Genomic DNA, 27,894 nt, shown 5'->3' with positions numbered 1-27,894 from the left:
TCATATCTGTAAACAGGTAATAAATTCCAATACATTAGTGTAATGTTAAAGTCTGATTTGTCATATTACGATAATTTTTAACTTGTTTAAAACATTGAGCTGGAAAAAGCACAGCAGGTCAGGCAACATCAGAGGCGAAGGAGAGTCAAAGTTTCATGTCGAATCTTTAGTCGGGACTGAGGAAAGATCCCAAACTAAAACAACGACTCCCCTTCTCCTCTGCTACTTGACCTACTGTGCTTTTTCCAGATGCACACTTTGACTCTCCAGCATCTAGAGTGGATAAAGTCTGCCCCAGGCCTTTCAACATTGTTTACATGGCACCCCTATTTAAAAAGAAAGACATTCAGTACTACTGCAGTCACCTCCATGTGTAAATAGCCTGTGCTAGAAATTGAGACTTTTTTGATAAATATTTTTAATCAACCTGTTCAGATGTGTTATGACCCACCTCTAGAGCAGGTGGGACTTGAATTTGGGCCTTCTGCGATACCACTATGCCTCAGACGTTGAGGTATTTTGGAGTGGAAAATCCTTTCATGAAGCGACAACTGAAAGCAGCCAGTAATTTAAGTAAATATTTACCATATTAGCTTGGTTTGTCTTTTTGGTTTTGGTCACACTTGGTACTTTCAGTTCTAAAATCCGCTAAAGTTCCTGTGGAGTACAATCTAGCAATAAACTATTGAAATAAGTCATCACCGTTGAGTGGTTTTTTATAAGCTTAAAGTGCACTTTTGCTGTTTTATTTTGCTAAGATTGAATAAGCAGTTAATTAGGTTTATAAAGTCCTCCCTTAAGTAATGTGTCAATTAGTTCTGAAGGGTAAGTCAACATTTGTTAGACAAATCCAAAAGCTAATTTGCACACAGCATGGTGCAGAATTAGACATTTAATTTGTCTTTTGATATTGAGAGAGGAGTTTTGGCCAGGACACTGGAGTGTTTCCTTCTCTTTGAAGAATGTTTTAAATAAAATCCTTTTTATGCCCACCTGAACAGGTGATCTGGGTCAGAGGTTAAATTTTAGTCCAAAATCGTGGCAACTCTGATAGTGCAGTACTCTGAGATGCTGACCTAGTTGATTTGCTGAAATGGGACTTAAATCTACTTGCAATTGGCCTAAAGCAATGACTGTTGTCATTGCAAAAGTTACAATGATAATTTTATCTGTGGTCTTAGTCAAAGTCAGAAATCGCACCCTCACTGGGTTATAGTCTCAGGTTTATTTGAAATTGCAAGCTTTCCGAGCACCCACTCCTTCCTCGGGCAGCTTGATCTTAGTGACCGAGCTATAAAGTGTGTTTAACTCTGACAATACTGCTGGGGCTTTGCTGTGCCTCCTTATGCAGGAAAGCTCCAGTTTGACCATTATGTTCAGACCTAGGGGTTTTCCTGTTTGAAAGCTAGTGACATATTGTCAGCCAGCAAATTGTCCATTTTTTTTTAAACCTGTTTTTAGGTTTCTTTTTCTAACTAGCCTGTTCAGGCATGGGACTTAAATCTGTGCCTCAGTCCAAGGGTAAGACACTACCACTGAGTCACAAGAGGGCCCTCCAATAGTCCAGGTTTTGAAACAATGACCTGCATCAAAAGGATTAATCCCATTAAGAGCAAAGTGTGATGTGAACTGAACAGGACAAAGCAGTCAAACAAGTGAGATTTCTGACCATCTAATTATTTGGTTGTAATTGTGCTCGCTGAGCTGTAATGTTTGTTTTCAGACATTTTGTCACCATGCTAGGTAACATCATTTGTCTTGGTCTGTTAAGATGTTTATCAATGGAGCTTCGGTTTGAATGCCAGGCCTCTAGAAATTCCTGTGCGTGTCTGTTTAGCTTGTCCTATAATTGATGTGTTGTCCCAGTTGAAATAGTGTCCTCCTTCGCCTGTATGTACATATCTTACCAATCTCTAAGAAAAAGAACTGGAAATGATATCCCCTGCCTTAAGAGATCAAGACACACAAATAGAAAGCGGGACAGAACACCGCTTCACTGGAGGCTCACTGATGATGTTACCTAGCATGGTGACGAAACGTCTAAAAACAAACATTCCAGGTCAGTGAGCAAACTTGCAACCTAAACCTTAACCTGAACAATATATCTTCTCCAAAATCTCAAATATAATTAAATCTAATAAAGACCAGGAGAATGCAAGGACTGCAGGTGCTGGAGATTATAGTCAAGAGTGTGGTACTGGAACAGCACAGCAGGTCAAGCAGCATCCGAGGAGCAGGAGAATCGATGTTTCATGCTTAAGCCCTTCAAAAGGAATGAAGGGCACATGCCCGAAACGTTGATTCTCCTGCTCCTTGGATGCTGCCTGACCTGCTGTGCTTCTCCAGTACCACACTCTCGACTATAATAACCAGCCAGAGAAATGTTTCCACAGCTTCAGCGATCGCGTGTGATGTTCACTTAAATCATGCACCATGAACACTACTGAACATTTAATTCTGGGTACTTTTGTCTGATATGTAATTGCCAGCTATTGGGAGTTTATCAACAATTATTATTTGGGAGCTGAATCAAGCATAAGCTGCTCACTTGCTTTGAAAGGAGTCCTCCCTCTGATCTCTTCCCTGCTATAACTCCTGCTTGGGCATGTGTGGCAGTTCAGGTTGAAATTGCACGAGTAAGATGAATGGCCATTTGCTGTAAGAATCCAGCTGTGTGCAGATGTGTTAATAGAATGACAATAAAATTACAATGTGAATTTTTTGAATTTTCTGTCCTCTTTAAAATTCATCTTATTGGCTCAATGACTGATTAAATGTGCCATAGATAAGGGAAGGGTCACTCAAATAAAAACCATACAGGTTTGAGAAGGTTTGTCCCCTGTCTTAGCCAGGCAGGTCTGACAGTGTACTTGTCAACTCTGCTGCTTAGAGATGATGTCTAGAAAACTCAGCAGGTAACTGCCCATTATCCCTCCATCCAGGTGGATGATTCAGCATCTGCCTCCCCAGCCCTTCTTTCCAATGGCTTGCAAGCACTCACTGTCTAGACTTCACTGCAACATGTGAGGTTACTGCAGCAGTACCCTCTTCCCCTGAGTTACTTCGAGGGAGTGATGGCTCGCGGTGAGTGAACACTGCAGTTTTGTGCTGGATGGTTATAGTTTCTGTTCAGCGACAGTGGTGGTTTGACATGCCTGTCGAGGAGATCAGACCCAAAACCAGGCCTTCTGGCCAAGAGGAAGGGACCCTATCATTGTACCACAAAGGCCCATGGTAATGTTTTACTCATAACAACTTCAAGTGGTCTGTACAAACTAAGAGTTACTGGCTGATGTAAGGTGGGATGAGTTATGTAGATGGTTGTATGTTTCTTTGCAGATTGTGCAGTGAATGTACACAAGAATTGTCGGATGCTTCTAGCTGAATGTACAACTCCTAAGAGCAAGGTTAGTGTGTCTGATTTTCTTATTTTAGGTACTGTTTATTCTACTTATTACTACTGGTGCATTGTTTATTGTGTTAATAGTGATCTATCCTGGTTTCGTGAGAGGGGTGCAGGTAGTTTCTTTAGAGTCATGTTAACTCTGAAGAGATGAGCCTAGATCCAGCTCCATTCTCATTGCACAGTGAATGATCAGTTACTGAAATAGGCAGCTTTCCAGTTGCACGGAGTACCTCACTGGCTCAGTGCTGGAGCCTGGAGAAATTTACTTCTGTCTGAGGGCTGGGAAGATGCTTCTCATTTCAAGCCAATATTTTCCAGTAAAATGCCCCAAATTAGTCAAACAGCATGAAGTTTATCAATGCTCTGTGCAGGTAAGTGCATGATTTCGGTGAGGTTATTTCATTTAGCAGATTGTAGCCTTGCTGTTGAAATTGAGACACCTTCGTATTGTCTGACTGATTTTATCACAGTAACTTTTCATTTCCCTATTTGTGTTTTTGTCCAGTTGTCCAGACTTCTCAATCAGGCAGGCTTGCTGTCACCTTTTGAAAATTCAGATTTCCTGCTTTTGATTCATGTAAATGTTTTTCATTTCATACTGTGAATCTTAGTCTTTCTCTGATTTTCAAGTCAGGAATTACACCAGTGAAGTCTCATTGAAGCTGATGCATTTTTAATATTTTGAAGTACTCTCTTTGTTTTAGGACAACTAGAACTGCATCCTGGTTTTGCACCCTCTCAGACCCTGCATCTGAGAGATTTATATAGTTTTTCTTTTTACAGTGACAGACCCTGTGTGACCAGAACTATATCCTGCTTCTGTATACTGACAACCTTCTACTTACCATCTGAAAGATCGAAGGCGGAATGGCACTTTCTAAAACATTGGCACCAGTTAAAATATTCCAGCAACTTCACTGTAACTGGGTGGTAATAGTTTGGAAAATAAACTACACACTAAAGTAGGGTCTCCTTGTTTCATTCATGTCTCATTCATGGATTTCATATTGAGCTTGATGTACCAAAAGTTTCAAACATGCTACTCGTCTGTAAATTGGCTATTTGCTGTCTTTTTTTTTAAGTTCAGACTTAGGATGTGGGCATTGCTGGCTAGGCCCAGTAGTAATTGGCTGTCCCTAGATGACCTTGAGGATGTGGTAATGAGCTACTGCTTTAAATTGCTGCAGTCCACTTGTGGTTTTTTTGTTTAAACTTCCGACAATTATTGGAACTGATTGGCTTACTAGACCATTTCAGAGGGCTGTTGGGAGTCAAGCACATTGCTGTGGGTCTGGAGTCACATGTAGTCTAGATTAGAGTGGTGCTAGAAAAACACAGCAAGTCCAGCACCACTCTAATCTAGACTCTGGTTTCCAGCATCTGCAGTCCTCACTTTTGCCCTGGAGTCACATGAAGGTCAGACCAGGTGATGGTTGATTTCCTTCTCTCCAAGTGGAGTTTTCTGACAATTGGCCGTGGTTTCGTTGTCATCATTTAGATATTTTATTAAATTTAAATTCGGCCATCTACTGTGGCAGGATTCAAACCCAACTCCCAGAACGTTAGTTGACTTTCTGGATGAATAGTCTAATGGATAATACCATTAGATCATTGCCTCCCCTGTCAAATGCTTTATCTTTGATTGAAAAGTGAAATTTTAAACTTAATCCAATGCTGCTGAATATTGTTGCTTTAGACCTACCAGAATGGGAATGGTTGGAAATGGTGAGCGTGTAGCCTATGCATATTCAAGCTTCTGTTTGTTTAAAGGGATAGGCAAATTCAAAATTAGATACTGAGGCAGTTTAGGGTGACCTTTGGGTTTTCGGAGTGCTTATTAAATGTGCAGAAAGTCTAAACTTTGCTATTCGGAAGGTACTCATTGTATAAATTGTGACTAGAGTCTTCTGAAATGGTTTAAATGGAACCTGAATTTGTTCCAAACCTGAATTAGCTCCAAAAGCTAGTGCTTCCAAATAAACCTGTTGGACTATAACCTGGAGTTATCATTTTTATGTTTGTACACCCCAGTCCAACACTGGCATCTCCAAATCCTGAATTTGATTGTTTGTGAATTGTGACTTTGAATAACTGACTGCAGGTTCTTCCTGGGTTGGGTCGGAAAGGTACACTTGGCATTCGAGCAAAGATCCCCCTTGCCCTAAGGAATCACCGAATGGTTAGAGCACAAAATGGCCATTCAGTCAATCATTGTCTTCCTGGTCCACCTTGTGCCAATCCCTACCTTTCCCCTGTTCCCACTGATGGTTTTCTTTTCAGGATAATGTTTCACATGTAGACAGACAGGGTGGTTAAGAAGGCACTTAGCACGCTTTCCTTCACTCCTCAAACGTTTTGGAGTATAGGAGTTAGGATGTCATTTGAGGTTGTACAGAACATTGGTAAGGCCTCTTCTGGAATACTATGTCGATTCTCCTGCTCCTTGGATGCTGCCTGACCTGCGCTTTTCCAGCAACACACTTTCAGCTCTGATCACCAGCATCTGCAGTCCTCACTTTCTCCTCGAAGATTTTAACCCAGTTCTGGTCACCCTGTTACTGGAAGAATATTATTATTATACTGCACAAGTTTCAGAAAAGGTTTACCAGGTTGTTGCCAGGAATGGAGGATTTGAGTTATAAAAATAGGCTGGGACTTTACACTGAAGTATAGGAGATTGAGGGGTGACTTTGTAGAAGTTTATGAAAGCATGGGGCGTACATAAGGTGAATGGCAGTTGTTTATTTCCCTAGGGTGGGGAATTTCAAGACTAGGGGACATATTTTTTAATGTGAGGGGAGGAAGATTTAAAAACGACATGGGGGCAACCTTTTTACAGTGATTTGTGTGTGGACTGAACTACCAGAGGAAAGGTGGATGTGGGTACAGTTACAGCATTTAAAAACATTTGGATAAATTCACGAATGAGAAATGTTTGAAGGGATATGGGCCAAGGACAGGCAGGTGGAGTTAGTTTAGTTGGGGATTATGGTTGGCATGGACTAGTTGGACCAAACCGTCTGTTTCCATGCTGTATGGCTCTGACTGATGATTCAATTCATATTTGAAAGCCTCAGTTGGCCCTGCTTCTGCCACACTCTTGGGCACTATATTCCAGATCTGAAATATTTGTTGCATACCTCCTTATAGTAAACCTTGCTCTTGTTTTGCCAGCCAGCTTTAAATCTGTATCTGCTGGTTCTCAGACCTTTTGCTAATGAGATTAGTGTCTCCTTACTGACTTTGTATGGACACTTCATGGATTTGAAAACCTATATCAAATCTGCTCTCAACCTATAACACATTCCCAACTTTATTGATTTATTTACATAACTGGTTCTAGGGATGAGAACTCCACTCTCTTGAATCATCTTTAATAACATTTACATTTTTCTTCAAGTGTGATGTCCAGAACTTGACATGATATGGTCATTTAACCAAATTGGGATGATTATGCAGGTACAACAGAATACCTTGCTGCTGTATTTTATGGCACAATTCAGAAAACCCCAGAATGCTGTAGATATTTCCCTAACCAGCCTGTGCAGAGATGGTATGACATACCTCTGGAGCAGGTGGGACTTAACCCAGGCCACCTTGTCCAGGGGTTGTACCACTGCACTACAAGACTCCTTCCAGGGTGCTGTATGCTTTAGTAACTGTGCTCGTATTCTGGCCTGGCAATGATTAACAGATATATCAGGTCACACTGCTTCAACACCACCTGTTGAATTGTACCTTTTTGTTTCTGCACTTTATAGTGACTAAAATGAGTCACTTCATGCTTCTCTGCATTCAATTTCACCTGCCATTCTTGTTTGAACCACCTCATGATTCACAATGCTTACAGATTGCGTGCCATCTAAAAGTATTGAAATTGTGCCCTGGACACCAAGATTGAGGATGTTAATATAGATTGGGAAGAGAAGGGTTGCCTTAGCTGGCAAAGTAAACTGTATTGGCAGTTTGATTTTCTCCAGCTGTAATGTCTCATTTGGATTGCCAGGATTGGCACTGGCACCAGCAGCATCGAACATAGAACATTACAGCACAGTACAGGCCCTTTGGCCCTAGATATTGCACCAACCTGCGAAACCAATCTGAAGCCCATCTATCCTACACTATTTCACTTTCATCCATATGTCTATCCAATGACCATTTAAATGCCCTTAAAGTGGCGAGTTGTCCACCGTTCCAAAAAGAGGCTTCCATGCCCCTCCTACTCTGCCTAAAGAAACTATCTCCAACATCTGTCCTATATCTATCACCCCTCAATTTAAAGCGACGCCCCCTCGTGCTAGCCATCACCATCTGAGGAAAAAGGCTCTCCCTGTCCACCTTATCTAACCCTCTGATCATGTATGTCTCAATTAAGTCACCTCTCAACCTTCTCTCTAACAAAAACAGCCTCAAGTCCCTCAGCCTTTCCTTGTAAGATCTTCCATACCAGGCAACATCCTGGTAAATCTCCTCTGAACCCCTTCCAATGCTTCCACGTCCTTCCTATAATGTAGCGACCAGAACTGTACGCAATACTCCTAAGTGCAGGCACACCAGAGTTTTGTACAGCTGCAACATGACTTCATGGTTCTGAAATGCAATCTCTCTACAATTAAGGCTAATACACCATATGCCTCTTTAACAACCTTTATCAATTTGGTGGCAACTTTCAGGGATCTATGTACATTGACACAGAGATCTCTCTGCTCATCTACACTACCAAGAATCTTACCATTAGCCCAGTATTCTTTAATTCTGTAACTCCTTCCAAAGTGAATCACCTCACACCTCTCCATTTACCACCGCTCAGTCCAGCTCTGCAGCTTATCTATGTCTCTCTGTAACCTGCAACATCCTTCAGCACTATCCACACCCCCCCCGACCTTAGTGTCATCTACAAATTTACTAATCCTTCCTTCTACACCCTCATCCAGGTCATTTATAAAAATGGAAAACAGCAGTGGCCCCAAAACAGATTCTTGCAGTACACCACTATAACTGAACTCCCAGGTGAACATTTCCCATCAACCGCCACCCTCTGTCTTCTTTCAGCTAACCAATTTCTGAACCAAACTGCAGAATCACCCTCAATCCCATGCCTCCATGTTTTGTGCAATGGTCTACTATGGGGCACCTTATCAAACTCCTTACTAAAGTTCATATACACCACATCAACCGCTTAACCATTATCCACCTGTGTTTGGTCACCATCTCAAAGGACTTAATGTGGTATGTGAGGCATGACCTACCCTTCTCGAAAGTGTTGACTATCCGTAATCAAATTATTCCTTTCTAAATGATTATAAATCCTATCTCTTATCCTTTCCAACATTTTACCCATAACAGAAATAAGGCTCACTGCTCTATAATTACCAGGGTTGTCTCTACTCCCCTCCTTGAACATTTGCCATCCTCCAGTCTTCTGGCACCATTCCTGTAGACAATGACGACATAAAGATCAACGCCAAAAGTTCCAATCTCCTCCCTGACTTCCCAGAGAATCCTTGGATAAATCCCATCCCGCCCTGGGTGCTTAGCTATTTTCACACTGTCCAGAATTGCTAACACCACCTCCTTGTGAACCTCAATCCCGTCTAGTCTGTTAGCCTGTATCTCAGTATTCTCCTTGACAAGATTGTCTTTTTCCAGAGTGAATACTTCCCCTATCTCCTCGGACTCTCTCACAACTTCCCATCTTTGGCCCTAATCTTTTTTCTAGTCATTTGTTTATTGCTGATACACCTGCTTTATGATTTTCCTTGATCCTACCTGCCAATGACAATCACAACAACGTTGATATAAATGTAGCATGAACTCAGGGTGTGCCTGTGGGTCTCTGTCACCATTGGCACTGCCAGAGCTTTGACCCTTCCTGAAAGGTCCAGTTAATTAGGAGTGTCAAAGTGTTAATGATATGTTCACTTCAAGGTAAACAGTGATTAACATAAGCCTCCACAATACGTATTAGCCAACTGCAGTGAAGATATCTTAAATGCTACAAGGCTGACTCTAGAGCTGCAGGAGTGAATTGAAACACAGTCCATTTATTTACATGCACACTCGGGTTATAATCATTACCTGATTTTTTTTCTTCTCCGTCCCCCACCCCCCACCCCATCCCACCCCCAAGTGCAGTCAGTCATTCATTGTGCTTAAATACACAGGTAAACCTACGCGCCCAGCTGGTGTTTTAGATTAAGTCAGTTGACGTTCAAAGGTCTAAGTATTTGGCCTGCTGCTGAGATATTGCAAGTGATTTTCACAGTCTTGTGAAGGTCACTCGTAACTCTCATCCATTTCAACTTGATCGATTCCACTGAGTAGCAACAGATGCCAATCATTCCCAGCTGAGGATCCTTTTATGGGCTCAAAGTAGAGTAACGCTTCCATCATCATGCTATATCTGTAATCTCCAGCAGAACAGATCTTACTTTTTCAACATAATGGCATTCTTTTCTTGTACCAGCTTTTCTCTGAATCTGCTAACTCTGTGCTGTATTCCAAGGAGGCTTGTGCATGGGCTGAAGCCTGTGGAAGTCGCAGGGAGATGAGTCTTGCAGGAAGTTGCACAGGATGATAGTTAGCGTTCGGAACAATTTACTACTGAAAGCTGTAAGGACAGAGGGAAAGTTGCTTTAGATATCCTCAGGTCAAAATGGGCAAATATTTTGAAGCAAGACACATTTTAATTTACAACTGCTTAATGAACGGGAATGTTTCACATGTACTTTATTTCAAACATACCTTCTGTCCTAAGGCTAATGCAAGCTGGGTTCAAGTTTTAGCAACATTGACAGAGAGGAAATGACTTGTGCATTTTGTCAAACGATTCAATCTGCATTCATCCAATTTGTCATATGAAAGTCTGGGCTGTTCCACAGCTGTGCATCACAAGCACGATCATCATTTCTTAGCCGGCCTGTCACCTTGCAATTGCAAGATTGATTTTTATTTTCTCCATCTGCAATCTGTAACTAGAACCAGAGGCATCAAAGTCATTTGTCTGTCTTTCTCACTGTTTTGTCCCCAAATTGAGCATTAGTGAGCAAGTTATTTGAGATCAAATGCCCCTGATAAAACTGTTAAAGACCCCTTCTGTCATTATGTTGATGATTCAATTGTTAACAGTTTGGCTGGAGTTGACTGGTTTGGATTTGTCCTGCCTTTTGTGGACAGGACAGACCTGAGCAATTTTCCATGTTGCCGTGGTAATCAGCAGGAGGTTTCCTTGCACATGTTTACCCTGAAGCCAAGAAACTTAATATCATCTGGAGTAATTATAGAGAACTTTCAAGGCAGTTCCCTATCAACCGTGTACTAATATGCTGTCACATCTCGTGAGTCTGTTCACTGTGACCGAGAATGCCAAGGCACCGTGTTAGTGGTTTTTCAGCTCTTGTCTTTATGATTTCATGAGTGACTGTCAGCTGCTGCTTGACTGGTCTGTAGAAGAGCTCTCCGGTTTTGGCTCACGTCTCCAGAATTTAATAAGAAGGACTTTACGCCAGGGCTGTAGTCATTTCAAGTGCCTCATTTGATAATGAGGAGTCCATCTGACTTTTTTTTTCTTTCTTTAGACTGTGCAGTAACTTGATACAACTGAGTGGCTTGCTAGGCCATCGCAGAGGGCAGTTAGGAGTGGACCACATCACCATACTGTGGGTCTGTTATCTCACATAGGTCAGATCATCTTCCCAAAAGGACATGAGTAAATCAAATGGGTTTTTAATGACAGTGGTCTTGTGGTCTCCAATAGATTAGCTTTTAATCACCAACAAACATAATGGGGTTAGTATCTATTTCCTGAAAGCATTAGTCTGTGCCTTTTGGATTACTAGTCCAGTGACGATAGCAGTATGGCTTCCCCCAGTTATTTGCTGCTCTTCTCCCTGGCTGCAATATTCTGTGAGCACACAACTGTATGTATTGCAAACTGCAGTCTTTTGGAATATGTTGTAGTTGGGTGATTTACCTGCTATTAAAAAAACCTCCTAATTTTACTCTTCAGTGCCCTAATGATATGCAGATGCTTGGAAATCAGAAATGTCATCACTGAGCAGAATATTTCACTGTTCCCAGGACGCGGTTCTACTATTGTTCTGACTGGCACATCCTGTTTGTTATTCAGCCATAGGAGTTTACACAACAGGAGGAGTCCACTTGGCCCATCGTGTCTGCCTCAGTCATTATCTCAGTAAAACATTCTGTACTCCAACATCTCATTTCAGAGCTGTTTCTTCTAAATGTTCACCTTGCTTCTGATTTTTAAATTGATCCATTAATGCTAAATCTCCAGCAACAATGTATTTTCATTATTCATTCTAGTAAGTTTCTTTGTAACTTCAAAAGCCGCTTGACTGTTTTCAAACTTTCATATGAGAGACCTTAAATAGCTTTTTTTAAAACTGACTATTGACACCTCTCTGGAGATCCCAAGTACATGTTACATAGTTTGCTCAGTAACCTTTAACACACACACTCTCTTTCTTGGCCCCACATTTTAATTTTCAAAAGACAATACCAGAAACTCTGCTATTGTTATGAAAGCATTCAGTCGACTTTGGTGACAGTGATAATAAGCTAGAAAGTGAATACTGAGATCTCAGTTGTGTGGTGTTGGAATCCAGTAAATTGATGCCTTCTGGTCAAAACTCTCTTCTTTGTTTCAACAGCAAAAGGATTCCCAGCAAAAATATTCTGGAAGTCCACAGAACACTGCCCAGTCTGGTGAGTTTTGTTAACAATTTATGTTTATCTAATGCAGGAGACAGTTGGATTTGATCTCCTTACTGTTTCTCTGTTTTTTTTTCCCTCCCTCCCCAACACCCTGTAAGCAAGGACAGTGAAGACCAGCTTGTCCCTCAAGCTTTTCCTGTGCCAGCATGGGGTAATGAAAATCAGATTTAAACAAGAGGTCAGAGTTATAGTAGCACAAATATGTTGGTGATTGTTTTAGACTGGCAGAGGTTACAGTGACTATGAAAGCTGTTGCAACTACATGTCAGTGAACATGGGTGGTGAGTCAGTGATAATGGGTACAAGTTAGGATAATGGAGTTGTGGATGATTAGTTTAGTGGGTAAATGTTGCAATGTAGCATAGTTTGGTGCCTGCCCACATCCCAAACCAGGGCAGGAGTGCCACTTTGAACATTTATAACCTCACAGTAAGATCAATGCTGGTGATTTGCTGACATGCAAAGGCTTTATTTTGTGAAAACATCTTCCATACTTATGTTTCTGCACTTTGTCTCATTGTACACTGGTTTATAGAAATGGTTTAAAATCTGACATGTGACATAAAGCTAAGGACAGAAGTTCAAATTCCATCACAGACTTTTGCGGAATTTAAATTCCGTTAATAAACCGGGAACATGAAACTTGTCACAGAAATAGTAGCCCTGAAACTAACATTGATTGTTACATTTTTAAAAAAAGCACCTGATTCATTAATGTTCTTTATTGGGAAGGAATTCTATCATCCTTGCCTGGTCTGGCCTATGTGTGACTCTAGACCCACAACAATGTGGTTGACTCTTAACTGCTCTCTGAGATGGCTGAGCCTTGGTTCAAGGGTAACTCGGGATGCGCTGCAAACTCTGTCCTTGTCCACATCCTATGAAATAATTAAAAAAAGAAACAACTCCTTATTTGGGGATCATGATTCAATGTTGCTCATGTCTACAGCAGTCTTCTACTTAGTTGTACCTTTAGGAACTCAGCTGCTTTGAACTGCAAATCACTTAGCTGTGTACCAGCAGGAATGACTCATGGACTCGGGAGGTAGATCACTTCATCCTGTCTCTGTGGCCAATGTTGTGGAAGAGCTATCGTTAAAGCTATAACATTCGTATTTATACAGCACCTTTTCTGTCTAAATATTTCATTACTCCTATCAAGGTTAAACTGCATGCTTTTTAAAAATAAGATTGTACAGGAAAGAAGGCTAATGCAAGAGTTTTGAGCAATCCTGTGGTTTGTACTAAATTGAGAGCGCTGGCTGATTTGAGCTTGAGTTTCTGAAATTGCCAAATGTACATCACTCATTCTCCTCAGAGGCAGATTGTACCACTTGGGTCACTCTGTTCCAAGTCTTCTCAGAGGCTGCAGTGTTAATGAATGTGGCGTTGTAGCCTATGAGCTGTCAGCCAGCACTGATTTTTAAAAGAACACATTATATCTCCAAGCAGCCTCAGGTTGTGTTGCCCTGTGCGAATAATGGATTGCACAGTGAAAAACTTTTTTTTTGGCCTGTAGAGGTGATGTATTACTCACTTTCATATTGAGGCAGCAAGCAGCATTGCACAGTTGCAGATAGATACCAACCTGGGGTTTTATACATTTGAAGCTGTCTCTTCATTCTGTCTGTGTCTTAGCCCCTATTGTAAATGGTTACTTCCTTACCTTAGCAATGTTGTATTTCCACAATCTATCTTGGAACCTCTGAGTCAAATTGCCACCTTGTCCCAACTATAAGTGTAGTTTGGAAACATAGCTGCCAGGAACTGAGCCAAGAGGGCAGCTAGACCTTTTTTTTTTAAAAAAAAAATTCATTCATTGGATGTGGGTGCCATTATTTATTACCCATCCCAAATTTCCCTCCAGATGATGGTGGTGAGCTACCTTCTTGATTAGCTGCACTCCTTGAGTGTTGGTATACCCACATGCAGTCAGAAAAGGGGTTGACCCAGTAACAGTGAAGGCATGGCAACTTGTTCCAATTCAAGTTGATGCGAGTCATGCAGCATGGAAGTAGACCCTTCAATCCAACTCGTCCATGCTGACCAGGTTTCCAAACCAAACTAGTCCCAGTTGCTTGTATTTGACCCATATGCCTCTAAACACTGGAGACAAGGAGGAAGAGAGGTGATTTGATAGAGGTGTACAAGATAATGAGAAGTGTAGATAGACAGAGACTTTTCCCCAGGGCAGAGGGATCATGATTTTAAGGTCATTGGAGGAAGGTATAGGGGAGATGTCAGAGGTAGGTTCTTTACTTAGAGTGGTGGGTGTGTGGAATGCACTGCCAGCGGTGATGTAGAGTCAGAGACATTAGGGACACTTAAGCAACTGCGGGGCAAGCATATGGATGGCAGTAAATTGACAGGTGTGTGTTAGGCACTTGGCCCTGGCTTGAAGGGTCTGTACTGTGCTGTACTGTTCTGTTCCATGTAAACCTTTCCTGTTCATGTACCTGTTGAAATGTCTCTCAAATGTTGTAACTGTGCCTGCATCTATCAGTCCCTTTGGTAGCTCATTCCATAGACACACTGCCCTCTGTGGAAAAAGTTAGGTCTCTTTTTAAGATGGTGATTGTACCACCCGTCTGCCTTTGTTCATCTACGTGTTAGACATCATGGGTTTAGTTGCTGTCAGAGAAGCCTTGGTAACTTACTGTAGTGCACTATTGTAGATAATATGCACTTGTTGCCTCCGTGAGTGAAGAGAATTGATGTGGAAAGGGGTTGAATGTGGTGCAAGTCTGAGGCTGCTGGGTCCTGGATGATGTCAAGCTTGTTGAATGTTGTTAAAGGAATGCTCATCCAGGCAAGTGAGGATATTCCATCAAACTGAGAGTCATAGAGATATACAGCACAGAAACAGATCCTTCAGTCCTACTCGTCCATGTTGACCAGATATCCCAACCCAATCTAGTCCCTCCTGCCAGTACCTGGCCCATATCCCTCCAAACCCTTCCTATTCATATACCCATCCAGATGCCTTTTCAAGTGTTGCAATTGTACCAGCCTCCACCACATCCTCTGGCAGCTCATTCCATACACGCACCATCCTCTGAATGAAAAAATTTCCTCTTGGGTCTCTTTTATATCTTTCCCCTCTCACTCTGAATCTATGCCCTCTAGTTCTGGACTCCCTGACCCCAGGGAAAAAACCATGTCTAGTTACCCTATCCATGCCCCTCATGATTTTATAAACCTCTATAAGGTCACCACTCAGCCTCTACTCCAGGGAAAACAGCCCCAGCCTGTTCAGCCTCTCCCGATAGCTCAAACTCTCCAACCCTGGCAACATCCTTGTAAATCTTTTCTGAACCCTTTCTAGTTTCACAACATCTTTCCGATAGGAAGGAGACCAGAATTGCATGCAGTATTCCAACAGTAACCTAACCAATGTCCTGTACAGCTGCAACATGACCTCCCAACGTCTGTATTCAAGATTCTGATCAATAAAGGAAAGCATACCAAATACCACCTTCACTATCCTATCTACCTGTGACTCCACTTTCAAGGAGCTATGAACCTGCACTCCAAGGTTTCTTTGTTCAGCAACACTCCCTAGGACCTTACCATTAAGTATAGAAGTCCTGCGAAGATTTGCTTTCCCAAAATGACTTTGTCTTGTAAATGATGGACTTGTTGTGGGGAAGTCAGGAGGTTGGTTGCCCACCACAGAATTATCAGCCTCTGACCTGCTCTTGGAGCCGTATTATTTAAATGGTTGGCCCAGCTCAGTTTATGACCACTGTTCATAGGATGTTGATAGTGAGAGATGCAGCAGTAGTAGTGCCATTGAACAGCAAGAATTTGATTGGCTGTTGAAGATGGTCATTGCCTTGAATTTGTGTGGCACAAATGTTGTTTTGACATGTATCAACCCAAGCTTGGATGTCATCCAGGTCTTACTGCATATCAGCTTGTGCTACTTCTGTGTCTGAGGAGTCACGGCTCGTTCTGAGCAATCTGCAGTCATCCATGAAGATACCACTCTGCACGTTTGATGGAGGGAAGTCATTGATGAAGCAGCTGAAGCCAGAAGACCTGGGTTCAATTCTCACCTGCTCCAGAGGTGTGGAATAACATCTGAGCTGGTGGATTAGAAAATATGCCCTGGTCTTTTTGTAGCCAGGTGATCTTTACAAGATTGTCGGGGGCAAAGTGTGGGGAACAGAATAGTGAGAGGGGTGTAGAATTTGGAGAAATGGAGGTGGGGTGTAGGATGTTTAGGGCTGAAGGAGCTGAGACAGAGCAGGAATAGCAGATTAGGACAATCTGAGGGGCAGAAAGGGTTAAATTTGCTTTCTGACACCTAACATTCCCTTTGCAGCGCCTTTAGTGAAGGAACAACCTCGGTGCTTACTGCTGGCCACTGATGGCACGTCTGGAGCTGTGCGGAGTATCGGCATGACCGTTCCACCAAGGAGACCTTCCCAACCATCTTCAACCAGTGTTACTAGCTACACCAATCACGGGTTAGCACAACTTACTACGTTGTTAGGAAATACTCACATTGATAAACAGATGAAGCCCCAGTTAGTTGGGAATGATTGTATCTTGTTTTAAAAAATGCCCCTGTTGTTCTGAGGACTATAACCTCACACAATTAAACTATTGGGAAGCAGTTTGGAGTGCCATGATTGTGACACCATCTCTATTATTTTCACTGACCTGCGTTAGCGATACCAGAACCACATAGCAATTCCAACTAAATCCCTCAAATCTACCACACCGAGAACATTGGATCCTAGGAGACAGTAGCAAGCTGGAAGCTAATCGTGACATCTATGATGGATTAAATGTTGAGTAAAAAGCCATTTGCAGAATGGGATCTAGTCAGATCCATTTAGTTTTGGCTATAGAAATAGGCAGTGACGTTAATCAAACGACAAGGTTTTAGCCATAAAATCCATACCAAAAATAAAGTTAGTACAAATAAATAAATAGGGGTATTGTGGATTGGCACTAACGAAAAAATGTCACTCGGTTTCTCTAAGTTGGGAGATATTTAGGTCTGATCTGATTGGAGAGGTGAGTGGAATTGTACTTATGCCTAATGTCGCACCTATTTTTAATACATGCTTTTGCATTTTATTATTAGAATAACTGCAGGGGAGATGGAGCAGGAAGTGGAGAATGGAATCCCTAAAACCAAGACTTCTGCTGAGGAAGCCCAGAGTCTAATTTCGTCATCCATTGAGTCACTTGTGGCAGAAGGTAATTGTGACGTGTGCAGATGAGGGAGGGTATCATGCATTCAATTCAATTCAATCCAATCCAGGGACAGCTGCAAAATGCTGCCACCAGCAGCATAATAGTGTGCACAGTGCTTGAGTTAAGCTATAACCTCCTATCAGCTGTGATCCCACTTGAAGTTCCATAAAAAAGAGAACCTCCAGAAATAAAACCTTGATTGCTTCAATCACTTAAACAAAGCAGTTTAAAAAAAAGGTAAAATGCACGAGCTGGGAAATGGGACAGGAGGAGATTAGATTGAAGAACTGAATGATCTGATGTGGACAAGTGTCATGAATTGTATCCAGTACATTGGAGGAGGAGAACCCCAGTCTCCACAGCTCTGTAATGGGAGTTTTGTTTGTTCTTGTGCTGGTTGCACAGCACCAGGTGAGACCCGGAAATGCTTTGTAAACTTTTTTGAGGCAAAGGGAAGATGGTGCCCTGACTGACTAACTTTTTAATTTTCAATTTCCTGTCATGTTTCAGACACCATTTATGCCTCTCTAAAGGCAGAGTTGGAGGCAGATGGCCAAGATTTCGAGGCTGAATCGTGGAGTCTTGCAGTGGATCAGGCATACGCAAAGAAACAGAGCAAAGAAGTCATCAAAAGACAGGATGTCATTTATGGTAAGACTGCAGTATTCATCAGCACTCCATTGTCTGTGCACTGTGTTCAGCTGACCTTGTTATTCAACATGTGCTTGAGTGTTTGCTCAGCTTCCAGTGAAAAAGCCAGTGGGCTTCATTTTGTTGCCCTGTGGTGACTCAGTGAGTTAGTATCAAACCTGATGTGGGACTATTCCTTTGAAAGCAGGTTAAACTTAATAACCGCTCACTTCCATGCTACGTTTCCTACCTAACCTTGTAGTTGGACTTAGCAAACCATCAGGAATGTACATGCAATAAAGTACGATAATTGCACTGGGCTATACAGAACAATCTCAATTATCCGAAGGAGATGGGTGCGGAGTATTTTTTTTTGGATAAGTGCTAACATTTTTAAGGGACCTTTTGATCTTGTTCAGATAATCCGAAGTTTGGATAATTGAGGTTCGGATAACTAAGGTTGCTCTGTACTTGGGACTCAATGTGATTTCCTTCTCTAGCCACTGAGACTTAGTGAGAGTTTTTACAAATTCACACATGTATGGAGAGTCTTCGGTTGATGGTTGTGGTTTTTGCATGTGGTTTCTCCCCACTGGTGTAGTTTTTGTTACAGTCAAGATGTACAAACAACAAGCACGCTACCTTCAGGTACCTCACCAGTATTCATTTGATTTCTTGAATGATTTTTAACAGTTACTTCTATGATCAAAGTATGACCGAGTTTAGTCCTAACCCCTCAATTTCTATGCCCATGCCTATTCTATCAATCATTGGACAAGGCTGAGGAGTTGAAATTTTGGCTGTGATCCAAGCATATTTGGGTATGTTTCTCCCCTGCCCTGATATATGCATTGTTTAGTTCCACACTGGCTATAATATGCCTTAATAAGCCGTCACTGGAGCCAGTGCTGTGAAGTTGAAGTATTGTGGATGTGTTCTATCTTAATACCCAGTACTTCCACTCAACAGTACAACATGTCCCTACAAATTCAACGTGTGGTCTTGTTTTCCACTGCAGAAATTGCCCTGCAAACTCATGCTTGGAGTGGTGTGGTTAGCACTGCTGCTTCACCGCGCCAAGGGGACCCGGGTTTGGTACTACCCTTAGGTGACTGTGCAAAATCCACTCAGGCAATCTCCCTGTGTCTGTGTACATTTCCTGCAATTTCTTCCCACAGTCCAAAGATGTGTGGGTTAGTTGGGATTGACCATGCTAAACTGTCCATAGTGTCCAAGGTTGTGTAGGCTAGGTGGGTTAGCCATGGGAAATGTGCGATTATGAGAATAGAATAGAGGATGGGTCTGGGTGGTATTGTGTAACTTGCTGTATTTTTGCCATTCTGTTCTATAACTACCCTGTAAAGGTTTGGACTAAGTCACTTTCCTATCTTCTGACATAACTCTGTTTCTAAAACAAACCCGCCTCCTTCAGAACTAATGCAGACAGAGATGCACCATCTCCGAACTCTGAAAATCATGCTGCACGTATACAATCGGGGAATGAAGGAGGAGCTCCAGCCCAGTGACAGACACCTTGTTGGCAAAATCTTTCCCTGTTTACACCAGCTGCTGGAAATCCACGGAGTTTTCTTTTCCAGGCTGAAGGAGCGGCGGAAAGATTCCTTGGAGGAAGGGAGTGACCGGAATTACCTCATCCAGAAAATTGGTGATGTTCTCTCTCAACAGGTAGGGAGCAAAGGTAGGATGTTGACATCTGCACTGAGTGGGCTGAGGAAGGCTGAAAGGACTTGTTGCAGTTACCTTTAGTACCCCCAAGGATGGAGAAATCAACTGATTTTTGCCATATACCTGTGATTTCTCCCAGAAATTCCCTACTTGATAATTCCCATGATTAAATAGCCTGCAAACGGTCACCATCTCGATCCACCGTGAGCAATGCTGGAGAGGGCAGGTTCTTTGCAATGATTGAAGGATCTTAATCTCTCTCGCAGATTCCAATTGCTTTGTACAGAGAATAGTGTGACCTGGGAATGATTTGAAGGCAGTTATTTGGCGGTGATGCTGTGAATCGCAACTAAACGAGAGCAGTTCAGAGATGTCCATGTCCCATTAATAAAAATTTTATGCCCTGCCATTATCTCTCTCCCTTGCTGTTATCACAGTGAATGTATTGAGTTGTTGATAAATTATTTTCCCAAAAACTGTATTCTGGCATTGAGTGCACACATCACATTCTATTAAGTTATGCGGTTCTGGAAATGGGGTAGATCTTCGGACTCTTTCGGCTTCTGGTTAGTTTCTGGTTGTGGGTGTAGAGACAGAGGTGGAAAACTCTTTATCACGTGATAAGCAGCTGCTGTTTGGGTGCCTTCCAAGGTACATTTCGCAAATTAAAGCTTGAAAGTAATTTGTCCACTGATTTGATGGTGGGATGTTACAGTCAGCCCTTGAAATTAAGAGAATGACTGTATTTGGTTGACTAAAGTATTTGTGGTGCCTTGATGCTTTGCAAAGCATTGTTTATTACCTTTTGGTATCTTGGAGTTGCAGAGAGCGTGTGTCAACAAGACATTATTGTCACTACTGATTCATCCCTTCTGCTATCTGCACTGGATCCTAATCATGCTGAGCTCCTGATAGTTGAAGCTGATAATCACTCAGCAAGATCACAGCACCAGAGATGCAAATGTGTTGCTGGTCAAAGCACAGCAGGTTAGGCAGCATCTCAGGAATAGAGAATTCGACGTTTCGAGCATAAGCCCTTCATCAGGAATAAGAGAGAGAGAGCCAAGCCGGCTGAGATAAATGGTTGGGAGGAGGGACTAGGGGGAGGGGCGATGGAGGTGGGATAGGTGGAAGGAGGTCAAGGTGAGGGTGATAGGCCGGAGTGGGGTGGGGGCGGAGAGGTCAGGAAGAGGATTGCAGGTTAGGAGGGCGGTGCTGAGTTGAGGGAACCGACTGAGACAAGGTGGGGGGAGGGGAAATGAGGAAGCTGGAGAAATCTGAATTCATACCTTGTGGTTGGAGGGTTCCCAGGCGGAAGATGAGGCGCTCCTCCTCCAGCCGTCGTGTAGTTGTGTTCTGCCGGTGGAGGAGTCCAAGGACCTGCATGTCCTCGGTGGAGTGGGAGGGGGAGTTAAAGTGTTGAGCCACGGGGTGATTGGGTTGGTTGGTTCGGGCGGCCCAGAGGTGTTCTCTGAAGCGTTTACTACACAGCACCAGAGAACCAATAGTCCCTGTGGAACTGTAACCTCATTTGATAGTCTCTTCAATTGAGGAGAAAAGTGGGATGGCTCAAAAATGTGTTCATAAAACGGGACAAAAGTATCATTAACTCAATAATATCTCTCATTGAGTCAGTGTTTGAAAGTTTGTTGGCTAACTTTGAGTTATACATGGAAGCTTTTGTGTAGACTTCCGACTCAGAGCTTTATGCTACTACAGTAAAACTGTAGCAAAGTCAAACTTTCTAAGTATTTCCTAATTTGTTTAAAAAAAATAAAAGGAACTGGAATTGTGGACTGAGAATGTTGTAATGCTATGGGATTCTGGGAGAGCTGAGGTGATAATCAATTAACTTGACCCTGATCGTAGACGGACATGTGCGTGTACCCTTCAGACTAATGCAGACACTGTTGAAGCATGAAACTGAAGGTTTAGAATCTTCAGATTTGCATGCGGTTAGTCTATGAAAGATGCCATTTGTGCAAAAGCACATATGACTTCTGCGAGTAAACCCACAACCAAGGTCTGAAAGATCAAATGATGAAAAAAAACTTTTACACCATCACTGTTGATGTTTTGGTTTTGTGCCTCTTGTTAGTTTGTTCAAAAATGTAAAGTAAGATCTTGCAGAGAACAAGTTTTGGACAGTATCTTTTTAATTTGACATGAGATAGACCAGAGTACAAAAGTGGCCTTTGTTGCACTGAATCACCATTCTTATGCTAGGAAGGCCCCTTGATTGCAGGAAATGGGTAAGGGCCACCCTGCTGAAGGAGGAAGAGAAAAACTTGTAACTCAATCATATTTTGAGCTAGTGTAGAGAGAACGTTTCTAATAGATCTGTGCTATATCTGCCCCGTGAATGTTTGGGGCATTCTGTACCTGACCTATGCTGAATCCCTGGAAGGGAGAAATGTCCAATTCTCCATTAGTCAGTTTTTTTTAAAATACAGTCCCCAAAGTGTGGAAATGGGCCATCTGACCCATCAAGTCAACACCGACCTGCGAAGAGCATATCACCCACACCCATTCCCCCTACCTTATTCGTGTAAACTTGCATTTCTCATGGCTGACGCATCTGGCCTACACACCTCTGAACGTTATGGGTAATTTAGCATGGCCAATCCAACTAACCTGCACACCTTTCGACTGGGTGCTCCAGTTTCCTCCCACAGAGGAAATCCATGCAGGCACAGGGAGAATGAGCAAACCTCACACCCAGTTGCCCGAGGCTGGAATTGAACCTGGGTTTTTGGTGCTGAGAGACAGTAGTGCTAACCACTGAGCCACCTTTATTCTTCTGAAAAATAAAAATTTCAACAAAGCTTTTCACAACATAATCTTCTGAAATAATTTTTGCAGTGTTTACAAATGTATTTTGCCTCAGTTTTCAGGCGAATGTGGAGAGGAAATGAAGGTGCAGTATGGGAATTTCTGCGGTCAGCACAACGAGGCAGTGAATTATTACAAAGAGATGTACCAGCAGAACAAGAAGTTCCAAAATCTAATCAAGGTGTGTACTCTTTTGCAGGAAGACACATACTGAGCATCTAATGCATTGCATATCCCAGTTTCCTATAGTGGAAAATCGTACCTTTTTTTTTTAAAATAAAAAAGCCTCGCTGTTTATTACCACAATAGATGTAGGCCATTCAGCCCACCAATTTCACATTTCTTCTTTTTCCAGAAATTAAGTAATTACGCTGTGGTGAGGCGGCTTGGAGTGCAGGAGTGCATTTTACTGGTTACCCAACGTATAACTAAGTACCCTGTCCTGGTGGAAAGGATTATTCAGAATACTGAAGGTATGTCGGTTCAACTACTTTATAATTGAAGTTGCATTGTTTCATTGTGCATTTCCATACAGTTCTATAGGAAGGATGATATGAAATTGGAAAGGTTGCAAAGAAAGATGTACAAGGATGATAACAAGACTGGATAGTGTGTGTTTTAAGAACGCTGGATATGCTTGGACAACTTTCCCTGCAGCTTAGGGGTGACCTAATAGAGGTTATAAAATCATGAAGTGTAGATAAGATGTTCAGTGAAGATATTTTCCCCATGATAGGGGGGAAAACTAGAGGCCATAGGTTTAAGGTGAGAGGAGAAAGCTTTAAAAGGGACCTGAGGGACAACAGTTTCAGAGGGTGGTTCATATGTGGAATGAACTGCCAGAGAAAGTGGGAGATGCAGGGACAGTTACGACATGTAGGATGATAGGTCAGGTACTTGGTTAGGAAAGGTTTAGAGGGATGCGGGCCAAACTCCGGCAGATAGGACTAATTTAGTTTAGGAAACTTTGTCAGCTTGGACAAAGGGTCTGTTTCTGGTCTGTGTGACTCTGACTATTTCAAAAAGCAAGGGAGATGAAGCAATGTTTATTGTGTATCTGGGATATTGCAAGGTTTAATTTTTGCACAATGCAGCTCAAAAAATGCAAACTTTTTTTCTCTTTCAAGCTCCGTTAAGTTCCTACCATGCTGAAGTTACCTCTGTTATTCCTTATTGGCTTCACATTCCTCATACTTTGGCTGTTGTGCCTCTGTGTTGTTAAAGTCAAGATTCATGGTATTCCTACTCTGAACTCATTCTTTTCTAGCATCTTATTGCCCCAAGTGTCTCTCGGTCTTTAAGTTCAGCAGGCTGAACTGTCCAAGTTGTTGTCTCAACGAGATTGCAGTGTTCGTCCTGTCCCTTTCATTGGTCCACAACGAGTGGCGTTAGGATGTGGCTTTATATACCTTGTATGACAAAGAATCATTAAAACAAGCTACTGAATAGTACTAAGTGTTTCATCTTCACTCTTGCAGTGGGGAAAATGTTGAGGTTCCACTTAAAGGGTGCCTGTCCTCTAATTAAAATAACTGGGTGAATTGCAGGCAGAGGCCACATTGTCTCACTGTTGTATGCCATTCCTGAGAGGAATGGGGAGACTGGTCAGCTTTGGCTATTGAGCAATGCGAGAAGTAAATAAAATGGGGAACTGTATCCCACAAATAGTGATTTCAGTTGGTCTGCATTCTTGATTCTGACAAGTGCTCCTGTGTTTTTCAAAGTTGGTTCAGAGGATCATGACGAATTGACCAAGGCCTTGCTCCTGATAAAGGACACAATATCTGATGTGGATGAGAAGGTAAGCGTATGTGAGAAAGCTCGGCGTCTGAAGGAGATTGCAAATCGAATGGAACCCAAGTCAATAGCCAAGCTCAAGAATGGTGATGCCTTCCGCAAGGTAGACATGCTGAGATCGAAGAGGAGACTTCTGTATGAAGGAGTGGTCTGTTGGAAGGCTGCATCTGGACGGCTAAAAGGTAGAAATCCCTTTGTCGTTGCGATTTTTATTTCACAGCTGCAGTGAGGACAAGTAGTCTGTTTGACAGCGACGAGAGTGAAAGCATAGGGCGACTGAATTAGAGCAGAAAACTGCTGCCTTTGATTAATCCAGGGGGAAAAAAACCTGAGAAATGACAAGTCCCACATTGATGGTTAGCACTATATTGTGTAGTTTTTTGTTGTTTATTTGACATTATTTCAACATCAGGGCTGACCATCTATTTTCTTATCAACATGACTTGTGGTTTCTTTGCAAACTAAAATTAATAGGTAGCAAAGATGTTAGAGACAGTAATTAGGTCATTAACAGGAAAAAGCAGAGCGCAATCTTCTAAGGTGTAAATATAGAATAGAATTCTATTTGGAGACCTTACTGCGAATGTGAATGATGTGGAATTGCACACACTGCCATATAGGGGGACAAAAAAGCAACATTATTTTTATATATTGGCTTTCCCATCTTCTGTTCACTCAAAGACCTGATGCTTAGGCAGACATGGTGGCCATGATGTGTACTACATTACCTGATGGTACAAGGACTGGTGGTCTTGCACTTTGGCAAAATGAATAAAAGCATAGACTACTTTCTAAATGGTGAGAAAATTCGTAAAGCCAAAGTACAAAGGGATCTGGGAGTGCTAGTCGAGGATTCTCTGAAGGTAAACATGCAGGTTGAGTCTGTGATTAAGAAAGCGAATGCAATGTTGTCACTTATCTCAAGAGGGTTGGAATATAAAAGCACCGTTGTGCTACTGAGACTTTATAAAGCTCTGGTTAGGCCTCATTTGGAGTACTGTGTCCAGTTATACTGGCACTGGAACGTGTCCAGCGGCGATTCACACAGATGATCCCTGGAATGGTAGGTCTAACATATGAGGAACGGCTGAGGATCCTGGAATTGTATTCATTGGAGTTTAGAAGATTAAGGGGAGACTTAATAGAGACGTACAAGATAATACATGGCTTGGAAAGGGTGGACGCTAGGAAATTGTTTCCATTGGGCGAGGAGACTAGGAACCGTGGACACAGCCTTAGAATTAGAGGGGGTAAATTCAGAACAGAAATGCGGAGACAGTTCTTCAGCCAGAGAGTGGTGGGTCTATGGATATCATTGCCGCAGGGTGAAGTGGAGGCCGGGACGCTAAATGTCTTCAAGTCAGAGATTGATAGATTCTTGTTGCCTCGAGGAATTAAGGGCTACGGGGAAAACGCTGGTAAGTGGAGTTGAAATGCCAGTCAGCCATGATTGAATGGCGGAGTGGACTCGATGGGCCGAATGGCCTTACTTCCACTCCTATGTCTTATGGTCACAGCTTTATGGTATAGATAAGAGGTGCAGGAGGGACATGAACCTTCCTTCTAATGCTGAGAGTGGTATTGGAACTCGCTTCTTGTGAGAGCGGAGTAAGCTGAGGCAGTCAGTGATTTCACACAGACATTGGATAAGCACTCAAGGGAAATTTGTAATCGATGTGGATAGAGCAGGAGAATGGGTATGACTGGACTGCTCTACAAAGCTGGCATGGCCTTGATGGCTGAATGGACACCTTTTGTGTGTTTGGTCATTTGGAATAAATATTTGCTGCTAGAGCACTTATGTTCACCTGAACATGAAAAGGGCAGTCTGCTGTTAATTTCCAGGGTTAACACTGCTGACGGCGCACTCCCTCAAAATTGGCTCCAGCATTCATTATAAATTCATAAAACAATTTCAACCCATGATGTGTTTCTTCACACTGTGGGCTGACACTTGGCAGATAACAATAAATAGAGGAATCTGTGGACTAAAGGAAAAGGTCTTCATACACTTATACCTGGGTGGATTAGTGGCAAATTCATTGTGACACTAATAAATATACTGAGTGGAATTAAAAATGAGACTTGTACAAAAGCAAATGCTGCAGATGAAGGCAATTTGAAATATAGATCTGAAAATGCTGAAAGTACTCAGCTCATCAGGCATCATCTGTGGAGAGGGGAGCAGAGTTCACGTTTCATATTCATCAGAACTGGTGCACCATGATGGATTACAATTTTCCCAAGGAAACCTCATTGAGATTCTCAGGAACCCAGTTTGGGAGGGCCTGAAATCCTTGAAAGAATTTGTCTTTATCAGTTTGAAATTGGGAAGCAAAGATATTACATTTTTCTTGGTGTGTGTGATACATCGGTTAGCTCAGTTGGTTGTATAGTTGGTTTGTGATATGGAATAACGCAAACGATGTGGGTTCAATTTTTGCACTGACCATAGATACAATGAAGGACACTCATTCTCCGCCTTTCCCCTCTCCTGAGGTGTGGTGATCCTGAGATTAAACCACCACTCGTTGTATCTGAGTGTGCAGCGCTGTGGTCCCATAGGATTATGGCGACTGTACCTTTATTAACATGTTTGTGCTCCATTTCATAGATATTCTGGCCCTCGTTTTGACAGACGTGATTCTGTTACTTCAGGAAAAGGATCAGAAGTACTCATTTGCTACAGTGGTAAGTACAGACTGAAACGTCCACCCTCCTCTTAGGACATATTTGCCCATTTACTTATGAGCTAAGGACATAAGACTTGGGCGGTGCAAGTCATCAGCACTGCTTTGTACATCCTGACCTCTTGAAGGAACTGGGTCAGTCCCACCTGAAATGTGGCTTTTTGGATATTGATAGCCCTCCAACACCTGCTGTTTGATCAGCCCAGTCAGTATAGGGGCAGTATTAACTCTCTCCACTTAGTGGAAGCCAGCTGGATGGTCAGTTAAAATGGTCACACTCCGAGGTGAGTCACAGAGGGTGAGCCAAGTATTGTGCTTGTGTGTGGCATAGGAGGCGAAGCTGCCAGTTCGTTACTCTCTGAAATAGGATTTGACTTGAGATTGAAGGGGTGAAAGATGAAAAGAAAGAAATATAAAGAAAATGGTTCTGGTAAAGGTCTGTTTTGAATCATTTTACACTTGCTGTAACTTGGTATCTGTATCTCCTGACTTCTCAGGACCAGAAGCCAGCTGGCATTTCATTGCAAAAGCTCATCGTCAGGGAAGTAGCCAATGAAGAAAAAGGAATGTTCCTCATCAGTGCTTCTGATGAAGGTCCTGAGATGTACGAGATTCACACCAGCTCCAAGGAGGAGCGTAATACTTGGATGGCAGTTATCAGGGATGCGATAAACAGGTAGCATTGCAGTACCAAGTCTGCTCCCTGTCACTAAATTCTAGTATTGTGTGTATTATGGTGACTCCATTTGATGAAGGGTAGTACCAACCTGTAGGAGTCTCTTTACTCATTTCCGATCTACCCTGCTAATCTCTTGCCCTTCTAATACATAATGACAAATTTAAAACCATTACTTTTACCTTAAACTGCTAGTATTGCTGTTTTGAACAGTTCTCCCTCCCCTTATT

At 42.3% G+C, this 27,894-nt stretch overlaps 1 protein-coding gene across 3 annotated transcripts in view; it reads left to right on the top strand.

Annotated features, from left to right (window-relative positions):
* LOC132828793 (rho guanine nucleotide exchange factor 18-like) overlaps nucleotides 1–27,894 on the top strand; it is a 217,815-nt gene that overhangs the window by 168,997 nt on the left and 20,924 nt on the right. For all 3 annotated transcript variants that reach the window (XM_060845889.1, XM_060845888.1, XM_060845890.1), the window contains 11 exons: nucleotides 3,340–3,407; nucleotides 12,079–12,133; nucleotides 16,470–16,614; nucleotides 17,241–17,356; nucleotides 17,864–18,004; nucleotides 19,416–19,669; nucleotides 22,557–22,682; nucleotides 22,857–22,974; nucleotides 24,226–24,480; nucleotides 26,913–26,989; nucleotides 27,486–27,664. In XM_060845889.1, the coding sequence (XP_060701872.1) occupies nucleotides 3,340–3,407; nucleotides 12,079–12,133; nucleotides 16,470–16,614; nucleotides 17,241–17,356; nucleotides 17,864–18,004; nucleotides 19,416–19,669; nucleotides 22,557–22,682; nucleotides 22,857–22,974; nucleotides 24,226–24,480; nucleotides 26,913–26,989; nucleotides 27,486–27,664 (1,534 nt within the window). The remainder of the gene's footprint in view (nucleotides 1–3,339; nucleotides 3,408–12,078; nucleotides 12,134–16,469; nucleotides 16,615–17,240; nucleotides 17,357–17,863; nucleotides 18,005–19,415; nucleotides 19,670–22,556; nucleotides 22,683–22,856; nucleotides 22,975–24,225; nucleotides 24,481–26,912; nucleotides 26,990–27,485; nucleotides 27,665–27,894) is intronic.

Source organism: Hemiscyllium ocellatum, chromosome 28, assembly GCF_020745735.1.
Source record: "Hemiscyllium ocellatum isolate sHemOce1 chromosome 28, sHemOce1.pat.X.cur, whole genome shotgun sequence".
In the NCBI taxonomy this organism is placed as follows: Eukaryota; Metazoa; Chordata; class Chondrichthyes; order Orectolobiformes; family Hemiscylliidae; genus Hemiscyllium; species Hemiscyllium ocellatum.
The sequence above is the reverse complement of the archived record's forward strand: the minus strand, read 5'-3'. Positions and strand labels throughout refer to the sequence as shown.